Genomic DNA, 10,192 nt, shown 5'->3' with positions numbered 1-10,192 from the left:
GCCTTCTGCAGGGCAGGACAGACGGACACCGCCGGGTGGGCGGACGCCACGTGAACGCCGTGGGCGAACACGCCAGCAGCGGGACAGCCAGCACGAGGCGTGAGGCTTCTGCTGGGTGACGTGGGCGGCGGCACCCGTGGGCCCCACTCGCGTGGTTTTGAGAGGAGTTAGAAGCAGAGTGGGCGGCAGGGGGAGGGGGGAGGAGGAGCCCTGAGCCCGTTTGTAGGAAACAGGGCAGGAGAAAGGGGCCTGAAACAGGGTGTCTTTCTCGCGAGTGCCAACCACCATGTTGCCGCCAGGCCGGGGCCGGTCGGAGAGCAGCGCCAGGGGCCGGGGGGCGCCTGCAGATGTCCGGGAGGCAGAGGGCTCGGGCGCCACCATGGGGGCCCCTCCCCGAGCGGGTGCCCTGCTGGTGGCAATAAACTCCCGCCGTGTTGGAACGCCTCTGGCCCGCGGCTTCATTCTTCGATTCCGTGAGACACGACCCCGGGAAGGATTCCTGCCCCCCGGTTCCGGCATCGGCTTCTGCAGAGTGTGCCCCGTGGCCCTGAGGGCGGCCGGGGCTCCGGGCGGCGCTCTGTGGGATGCTGAGCTGTTCTGTGAGTGTAGCAACCTGCCTGCGGCCGCTGGAGGCCCCGGCCCTTCCCAGCCTGAACCCCCCCACCTGAGCCCCCTAGCCCGAGCCTCCAGCCCGAGCCCCCGACCTGAGCCCCCCAGCCTGGGCCCCCTTCAGGGATCACGGGGCTGCCCCATGTCTGCTGTTCCTCCGTCCGGGGGAGGCTGGCCGCCGGCCTGTCCCCAAGGTCTGAGGCTCTGACACCGTCCGGAACCCTCTGAGCCTGTCTCCCCTCGACGGAGACCCCAGGGCGGGGCCGTGCCCTTCACTGTGGGGCGCGGCCACAGTGTTTGCACAGGTTCAGGCCTCGGGCTAACGAGAGGGCACAGTCCTCACGGCCACGTGCAAGGCCCAGCCTGGAGGGCAGAGCCTCCCAGCACCGTTATAGCCAACAGCTGGAGTTGTGAGCGTGAACCTGTGGTCCGAACACGTGGCCCCACGTGCCCGAGTGATGTGGGCTTGGTAGAGTTCAGGTGCCTGTAGCTGAGTGGGATGGAAACCCAGAGGATGCTGTGAACACCTTGACCCGCCCTCACTGTGCCGCGTGGCATCGGCTGTAAAAGAAAGACACGGCTGGTGGTCCGTGGCGCTGTCTCTCCATCAGAGAGGACAGCGTCCCACCCAGACCCAGCTTCATTCTCTGTCTGTCTTTTCTAATCCTTCACCGCCCCCTCAGGGTCCCCGAACCTGGCTGAGCTGGCGCCCTGGGGCTGAGTGTGCCACGGCCGTGCTGGCTCGCCACACTTCACGGAGTGGACGCCCAGGAGTGGACGCCCAGGGGGGCCGTGCCCTCAGGAGCTGGGCGCACCGTGTGTGTTTGCAGAACTGCCTTGCGGGCGGCCACCCCGTGGGTCTGCAGGGACCAGCGTGGAGGGCGGACAGCCTCCTGGGAGGAAGGACGGGGACGCTCTTCGGCCGCCGCCGCCGTTCCCGAAGCCCCACGTCGCAGGCCAGGCCGCAGCCGAGCAGCAGAGGCTGTAATTGGACGTCTCCCCCCCCCCTGCCCGGGTCAGCGCAGCTCCTGCGACGGGCGGACGCGGCGGTCCTTCTTCTTCATTACGGCTGCCACGGCCAATTTAGCGGGACAGCGGCGCCAGCGCAGGGGACACGCAGCCGCCGTGCAGCTGATGGAGGAGACGCTGCAGGGAGGGGCCTGGGGCCGCGGCGGTGGGCACCCTGTCGTGTCTGGTCGCTGCTGCGGGGACAGCCGAAGGGCTGCGCTCCTGTCACTGGCACAGAGAGAGCCCGCGGGGGCGGGGGCGGGGGCGGGGTGAGCTCGCCATCGATGGCCTGTGGAGAGGGCCCTCCAGGAACGGCCAGGGTTCCATCAGCGAAAGGAAGCGGCGCAGCGCCCGGCAACATCGCTCCCGCGACCCTTTCAGCCCTTCTCAGGCGATCAATGTGGAAATCTCCGTTTCTGTTCACAGCGCCGCCGGCTGCTGGGGGGGGGGGGGGTGCTCCTTCTCACCTGGCTGCGAGGAAGACACGCGGGGGGGGGGGGGAGGGGGAGGGGGAGCTGACGGACCTGCAGTCCTGGCAGCTGGCCAGACAGGCACTCAGCAGGCCCTCCATCGGCAAGCCCCCAGCCCCCAGCTGGCTGTGCTGACCTGTGCGGGGCTAACGGGCCTCTGGGCCCGTCCTCACCTGTGTGTGTGTGTGTGTGTGTGGGGGGGGGCTGGCAGGGCTCAGAGGGGGAGGCCCCACGCAGGAGGGGCGCTGGAGAGGGCACAGGCTCTCCGCCCGGGCTGGAACCCCTGGAGGCGGCCCATGGGAAGCCTGGCGACCACCGCCCCAAGATTGGGGGCACCCCCAGCATCGCCAAGTGGCCCAGTGCCCCTCCCGCAGGCCTGGGGCAGGGAGGAGGCCGAGGCCCAGGTGGGGGTGAACTGCGGAGACAGACGGGACGCAATGACGCGGTGCGGGCTGGGCAGGGGCCTGGGAGGCCCGGGGCCAGTGGGGATGAGGCTGGGACGCAGCCGTGGCCCCAAGCGGGCGGGCGCATGGCTGCTCCCGTTGTGCAAGGAGGGGGCTAACCCACAGGAGCGGCGCCCGGTCGGGCTTGGAATTCGCTGGTGTGTGCGTGCGTGTGGCATGTGTGTTCACGGGTATACACGTGTGCGTGTGTGTTGTACACATGTATGTGTGTGCACGAGGCAGGGCAGCAGGATGGAGGGCACCTGGCAAAGGGGAGGCCCCTATCTGCCGACGCCGGACGCCAGCCCTCGGCCTCCCCTGGCCGCCCGCTTCCCCTCGGCGGCCGCATCCGTGACTCACCAGCCCGGGGCCGGAGGACGAGCCAGATCCTTGCCCAGCTCACCGTTCTAGCACCTTCCGCCGCCTGCCGTGCGATGAATAAGCGTCCGGTGACTCACCAGCTGGAGCGCCGCCGTGTGTGCCAGGGGCCGTGAGGGTGGGAGGGCAGTGGGGGCAGGGCCGGTGCTGACCAGGGCCAGCTGCGCGGACTGCGTGTGTGACATCCGTGAAATGGGGGAGTCGGGCACCAGGGACCCCCCGAAGCTGCCTCGGGACGGGCCCTCCCGTGAGTCGGAGTCGCGGGGCCTCCACGCCTGGCTCAGAGCTGAGCTCCCTGGACGCCTCACCCCAACCGCGCTCGTCCGCGGGCCCACAGAACAGCCAGCAGCCACCCCCTCGGGCTCCGGGGACGGGGACTCCACGGCCGGGGCGGGCGTCACGGTGCCCTCGCCGCGGAGGAGCCCTCCCGTCTGCGGAAATGGCTGCTCCGGCGACAGCAGCCGGACCCCGAGGCCTGGCCACGGGACCAGAGTGGTTCCGACCATCTCCACGTCGGCCCCGCCACCCCGTGGACGGTGACCCTTTCTCGGAGGGGAGATCGGCCCCTGCTGCACCGAGTGGCGTGGAGCCGGGCGTGGCCGTGGGTGAGCACAGCCGGCCGGCGCGCCGCTGTCGGCGATGAGCCCTGGGCCTTCCCTCCCCTCGGAAGGAGGCTGGCACGTGCCTGGTGCCCTGGACTCCCGGCCCCAGAGGTGACCGTCCACGCAGCGGCCTCCTCCCCCCGCCACTCGGATGAGCTGGGCCTCCCACACACTCCACACGGCGTGGGGACGCGCCAGGAGCCGGAGGGGACACCCCGAGGCCCGGCTGCTCCAGAGCTGAGGACCGCACGCTGGCCCCCTGAGCACCTGGAAGGGGTGAGGGTTTGGTTCTGGGCCCAAGTTTTAGTAAAGAAAATTCACCCCAGGTGTCCCGCCATCAGCCGGCACCCCCCGTTCCTGGAGTTGGGGGACTCCGCGGTGGGCCGGCTGCTCTGTCGGCTCGCGGGGGGACCGTTCTTCCTGCGAGCTCAATGCCCTGGAGGAATATGCCCCTCGAAACCGCTCCGCCCGAGACGGGGAACCGCCCCCCCCCCCCCACCCCCCCGCCGGGCCCACGGGCGCTCTCCTCTCTCCGGGGACTCGGAGCAGGCGTCTGTACGTTGTGGTTCCGCCGTCGGGGAAATGACGAAGGCGCCGGCCGTGACTGCGCTCGTGACAAGACCACCCGCGGTGGCCTCGGGGACCGTGTGACTGAACCCGGGCTTCTGCGGGAACCCCAGCCCCGTCTCGGCGGGAGGGCACCGCGGGCCGTCTCTCCAAGGTCGTCTGTGAACAGGAAGTGGGGGAGGCGCCTCGCCGCTCCCGTGGCATCGCGGCTGGTCCCACGCCGGCCGGTGCGACACTCGACCCCCGAGCCCGCCGGCCGGGCAGCCTGCCTTCTGGGGGCTCCTTGCCCAGGAGAGGGGGTGTGCGGGGTGTGGGTGTGGGCGGGGAGCCTGGCAGGCCGGGGGTGGTGAGGGTGGGGTCCCAGGGGGGAGCCTTGGTTCCCGTTCACCCACGGGGGGAGGGGAGCTCCGAGATGATCGCTAGGCTCGGATTTGGGGGGACGGGTGGTCAGAGACCCGGAGGGAACGTGTCCACTGTCAACTCCGGGAAGGGGGACCCTCCCCACCTGAGGGGACACGTTCGTGTGCGAGGACCCGGGAGACCCATCGTTTCAACCCCCAGACACGACCAGAGCCACACGTCTCCGACTACGTTTATTGTTCCTTAGGTAACGAGAGCACAAGTCCCCTCCGCTTCTCCAGGATACACCTCCTGCACGCGGCCCCGGAAGACTCCCTCCCGCCGGAAACGGAGTCTCCCCGCGAGCCCCTCTCCCGGGGTCCCGGGGTCAGAGGTCGGACTGGACGAGCAGTCCCTCTGCTCCCCTCGGCGTGAACTTGGCTCTCTCTCTACAAGGGCGAACACTGAGGGTTATTTTTCTTTAAGAACCACCCGCGGACGGGTCCAAACTACGGCATCGCATGACAACACCCACTGCAAACCACGCACAGTCACCACCTCAAGGAACGAGACACACTGCACAACACACGACGGCGGGCGCGGCGGGCGCCGCCACACACGCGCCACGCGCCCGGCCGCCGCGGGCACGGACACGGGCACAGGCCACGGGGGCCTCGCACGGGGATCTGAGACACGACACGTGGCCGAGGAGCAGCGCCGGGAGGGGGACACGCTAGGGGAGCCCGTGTCGAGCCTCCGGACGCCGAGCCGACCGGGGAGCCCGGGGCACGCCGAGCCGCCCGCCGGCACCGCCCTCGCCCCGAGGACAGTCCATGCGATCCCGACGGCGGGCCGCCCTGGGCGAGAGCCGGCCGCAGACACGCCGTCCCTCTCTGGTATGTCATGTGACCAAAAGGGGGCTGAAGGGGGGGGGCGAGGGGAGCCCTGGGCTGCAGTTCCAGCTGCAAAGTTGGGGGGGGGGTCTCTCCCCAAATCCGTCGCCCTCCGGCCCGAGCCGGAGGAACGCGGAGGCCGTGCCCGCGCGCTGCCCCGCGCCACGCGGCGGCCGGGCGTCCCGCATCCGTGTGGCCCGCGTCGCGAGCGTCACTTTGGCGGCCGCTCTGGCAGGATCTCCACGCGGCGGGCGGGCGGGGGGGCGGGCCGGGCCGCGGGCGGAGGCCTACAGCTCGTCGGAGCGGATGACGTGGAAGAGGGTGACGTTGTAGAGGACCTGGTGGCCGTTGTTCCAGGCGTAGAGGGCGCGGTCCTTGGGGTTGTAGTCCAGCATGGAGATGTGCGAGTACTTGTTCTGGAAGGGGATGTCGATGTACTCGTAGGTGGAGGCGTTGGTCTGGTAGGCGTAGTGCACCTTGGTGCCGCCCGAGTAGCCGTTGGTGACGTAGAGCGTGCCGCAGATGATGAAGGCCTCGCCGGCGCTGCGCTTGGGGTAGCTCGTGTTCCACGTGCGCAGCACCTGCAGCGACACGGGGTCCAGCTTGCTGACCACGATGTTGCCGGCGTTCTGGTTGGTGGCGTAGACGGCCCAGAGCCCGCTCTCGTCCGCCATGAGGTCGATGTCCGAGTGGCCGCCCCAGGCGTAGTGGTACATGTTGTTGTAGCCGGCGTAGTCCAGGCTGCGCTGCTTGAGGACGCTCTCGGTGCGCAGGTCGAAGCGGATCACGATGTGGCTCTGGAACTTGTTGAAGTAGATGGAGCCGTTGTAGACCACCTGGCCCGTGCCCGACCAGGGGTGCGGCAGCCGGTGCGACGTGAAGTTGTCCGTGGTCATGAAGTCCTGCAGGGACCGGTACTCGCGCACGAAGCGGTTGTTGTGGTAGCCGTCCATGTACCACACCTGCGGGCAGAGCGGACGGGCGGTGAGCGGGGCCCGGGAGCCGGCGGCTCCGCCCAGGCAGCGCCTCTCCCGCCGAGAGGACCCGGGAGAGGACCCGGGAGAGGAACCGGGAGAGGAAGACGCCACGTCCCCTCCCACACCCTCAGGGCACTTTGTTGTTGTTGTTGTTAATCCTCACCTGAGGATGTTTTTCCACGGATTTTTAGAGAGAGTGGAAACCAGGGGGGAGTCCTGGCCGGTGTGGCTCGGTGGACAGAGCGTCAGCCTTTGGACCAAAGGGTACTGGGTTCGAATCCGGTCAAGGGCACGTACCTTGGTTGCAGGCTCCTCCCCGGCCCGGGCCCTGGTTGGGGCGCGTGCAGGAGGCAACCAATCGGTGTGTTTCTCTCACATGGATGTGTCTCTCTGTCTTTTCCTCTCTCCCACTCTCCCTAAAAGTCAGTGGGAAAATATCTGCGGGTGAGAATTAACAAAATAAAGGAAGGGGAAGAGAGACACATGATCGGTGCCTCGTGCACGTGCCCCGACCAGGGCCAGGGACCAAGCCTGCAACCGAGGTACGTGCCTTTGACCGGGACCCTCAGTCCACGGGCCGACGCTCTATCCACTGAGCCAAACCGGCTAGACCAGTGGTCGGCAAACTCATTAGTCAACAGAGCCAAAGCGGATGACGATTGAAATCAGCAGTACAACGATGGAAATTTCTTTTGAGAGCCGAAAACCGACTTCTGCGCATGGGCCACGAAGTTTCCATCGCACTGTACGTGCGCGCCCGCACGTGGTATTTTGTGGAAGAGCCACACTCAAGGGGCCAAAGAGCCGCATGTGGCTCGCGAGCCGCAGTTTGCCGACCACTGAGCTAGAGGCTCAGGCACATTTCCAAAGAGGACAGGACTATCTCCCCAGACAGAGAAGCGTCCGGCTTGGGGACCGGCCAGGGAAGGGGGTGTGGAACCGACGGCCCGGGCACCGAGTCTCCTGTGGGCGGCAAGGCCCCCAACCAGCCCTCTGCGGGTGCCTCCGGGCGTGGGTCTGCGGGCCCCCTGCTTGTTCACTGCTCTCTCCCCGCCAAAGGCGCACAGTAGGTGCTCCCACTTATTTGGGGGAGGGAGGAACATCCGTGTGTGAGAGCCCAGGCCCCGGGGCGCCTTGAGAAGGGCGTGGCCGCCCGGGCCCTGGACGAGGACGCGGCGCTGGGCAGCTCGGGTCTCCGCGTTGACCCATTTCCAAGGTCGCCAGCAGAAGCAGACGCTAGACTAGAAGGTTCCACAGTCAGAGCTGCGGTCTCAGCGTGGGAGATCGGGGGCCCGGAGCGCAGATGTCTCCTGGGGGGCACAGCCTGGCAGGGGCCAGGGGGCGAGGGCCTGGCATCGGGGCGAGCGCTTCCGGGCCTCGGTGCCAACGAAGCCCGTGGCAGTCCCTGCTGAGACCGGTGCAGGAACACCAGCCCCCGCCCCCCCCCCCCCGCCCCCCCCCCCCCCAGCACGCAGGGCACCCAGCTGGCGCTTAACAAGTGAGTCACGAAGCATGGGCGCCAGGCATGCCCAGCGACCCTGTGCTGCCCGCTCCGCACACAGGCAGCGGGGCCTGGCGGCCGGGCTGGCTCGTCCGCAGCCCCTGGAGCTTAGGCGGCCCCACCGGGGTCCCCGCCGTCCCCTCGCCCCCAGGCTTTGGCCACGCCCTCCCGCCACACCCCTCCCGCCACACCCCTCCCGCCACGCCCCTCCTGCCCTGCCCGCCCGGCGCGCAGCCTGCTCGGAGCTGACAGCGAATCTGTGTGTGTTTGGAGTGAGTTATCGGTCCCCTGCGTGTGTGTAATCAAAACTGGACGGGAGGATGGAGATGACGGAACAAAACAAAGGTGTCTTCCCGACCCCCGGCCGGGCCTGGGGACATGGCGCTCGTGGCGGGAGGTGGGGCCGCCGTCCTGAGCTCCTGCTCGCCAACTGCCAGCCCGGCGCTCTCCTCCCGCAGCCTCCTCCTCCCGCCCTCCTTCCCCGCCCGTCACCAGCCGCCTCTCCTGGAGGGCGAGCCGGTCACCCGGCAGCAGACGGACGTCTAATTATCCAACGCGCCCGACACCACCTCGACGGCGGGCGAGTCCACGCCCTCGCCACGCGTGCGGGGGAGGCACACAGCGGGCTCAGAGCCCGATCCGGTGTCTGGGCACAGAGAGGGGGTGGGCGCTGGGCGAGAGGCGCGCTTGCAGCGCCAACGTTGTTGGTTCCGCCCGGATCCCACCGGGTCTGCCCGGGGGGCTGTGTGTGCGGAGGGCGGCGGGCGCAGGCAGGAGGTGGGTCAGCTCCCTCCCCACACCGGCACCCTCGGGCCGCCCTTGGTCTGTGACCCCCCAGGGCGCCACGCTCCTCTCGGCACAGGCCCTGGCCTGCTTTGCCGGGGCGGGGGGCACGCTGGCATCGGGCAGGAGACCAGCGGGCCCCACTGGGCACCTGTCCGAACGACCCGACCCAGGCCGACGAGGGGCACTCACCCTGTTATCGCCCTCTGGGGCCAGAGGGTCGGTCATCCAGGACCCGAACCTGGAGCCGGACGTCTTGATGGTCACGGGGTCACTGATGCCCGTCAGCTTGCCGCAGGCTGCAAGAGAGCAGAGCGCGGGTCAGTCCTGGCGCCGGCCCCTCTGTGGGGTGCAGGGTCCCCTCGCTCCCGGCCTGGGATCGCAGCTCGATAGCGGCTCACGCCCTGGCTCTTCCTGCAGACACCGGGCCTCCCCGGAACCAAGAGCAGCTGAGGTGGGGGTAGTGGGGAGGGAGGGGCAGCCGCACCCCGCCCTTCCCCCCTCCCCCTCCCCCTCCCTCCTTCCTTATGCGGCAGCCCCAGCAGCGCCTCTGGGGGGAGGCGGTCAGCCTGCCAAGCTTGGTTTTCTCTGGGAAGTGGGGGCGGGGAGAAGGCGCTGGCCCGCCCGGCACCTGTGGCAGGCGGTGGGCTCCACGCAGGACACTGTGGCCACGGGGTCAGGAGGCAGGAATAGGCGGCTCGGCTCCGGCCCCTGCTCCAGCCCCTGCTCAGGCCCCTCCCGTCTGGTAGACCTCAGCAGGCCGCCGCCTTCCCACAGGCCACCTGGGGGGGCGGCGTGTCTCTTGTCGGGAGGAGGAGGAGCGGAGGCCGGAGAGCGGGGCTCTGGGCACCTGGGTCAGCGAGCATCGGACGGACCTTGGGCGTGACCTTGGGGCCCTCCCCCTCAGATGGAGGCTGCAGACGAGGGGGGCGTTCTCAGGGCCGCATGGCACAGCCCGGACTCAGCGCCGCCCTCCCCACAGCCCGTGGCCTCCGTGGCCCCGGCAGCCACTGCGCCGTGAACACCCCACCTGTCCCGCCGACGCTGACTGTGCGCACAGCCGCTGGTCGGCAGAGCGACCGCCCTCCGCCGGCCTCCAGGGCAGCGGTTTCTGAGCCCTGAGCTGGGAGGCGGTGGCCTCGCTGGGGATCAGGTGGCCTCTGTCCCGCCCTCCCTCCCTCCAGGCCTGGCCCAGGGACCAGGAGACCGACATGCCCTCTGAATCACGCTCGGAGGTGAGAGGGCGGGTCGGTGCCCGCTCAGCTACAGGCCTGGTCTGGCCGACTCTGGCCCCCACACCGTTGCTCCAGCTGCCCTCCATCGGGAATGCTACCCCTTCCCACCTGTCCACCTGGCGGGACCCAAACAGATGCCTCTTCCAGACCTCTCCCTCAGAGCCCCACCTCCCGTCCTCCCGACCACACCTCCTGGAGCCACAGACAGAGCGTGGGGGTCTCCTGGTCCCAAGCAAGAAGCTTGTTGCCCTTTCTGTCTCCCCAAGACTAGGCTGGGCGTGGTCCAGAGTGAATGAATGAGTGAGTGAATGAATGAGTGAATGAGTGAGTGAGTGAATGAATGAATGAGTGAATGAGTGAGTGAATGAGAGAGTGAATGAGTGAGTG

General features: G+C 68.9%; 1 protein-coding gene across 2 annotated transcripts in view; it reads right to left on the bottom strand.

Annotated features, from left to right (window-relative positions):
* Window positions 1-5,340: 5,340 nt before the first annotated feature.
* The window catches only part of OLFM1 (olfactomedin 1), a 32,037-nt gene continuing 27,185 nt past the window's right edge, over window positions 5,341-10,192 (bottom strand). For both annotated transcript variants that reach the window (XM_008152478.3, XM_054727287.1), the window contains exons 5-6: window positions 8,763-8,869; window positions 5,341-6,271 (exon numbers count right to left, since the gene is read on the bottom strand). In XM_008152478.3, the coding sequence (XP_008150700.1) occupies window positions 5,597-6,271; window positions 8,763-8,869 (782 nt within the window). In that variant the 3' untranslated portion in view covers window positions 5,341-5,596. The remainder of the gene's footprint in view (window positions 6,272-8,762; window positions 8,870-10,192) is intronic.

Source organism: Eptesicus fuscus, chromosome 15 (genome assembly GCF_027574615.1).
Source record: "Eptesicus fuscus isolate TK198812 chromosome 15, DD_ASM_mEF_20220401, whole genome shotgun sequence".
Classification (NCBI taxonomy): Eukaryota; Metazoa; Chordata; class Mammalia; order Chiroptera; family Vespertilionidae; genus Eptesicus; species Eptesicus fuscus.
This window is presented reverse-complemented; position numbering and strand designations above follow the sequence as displayed.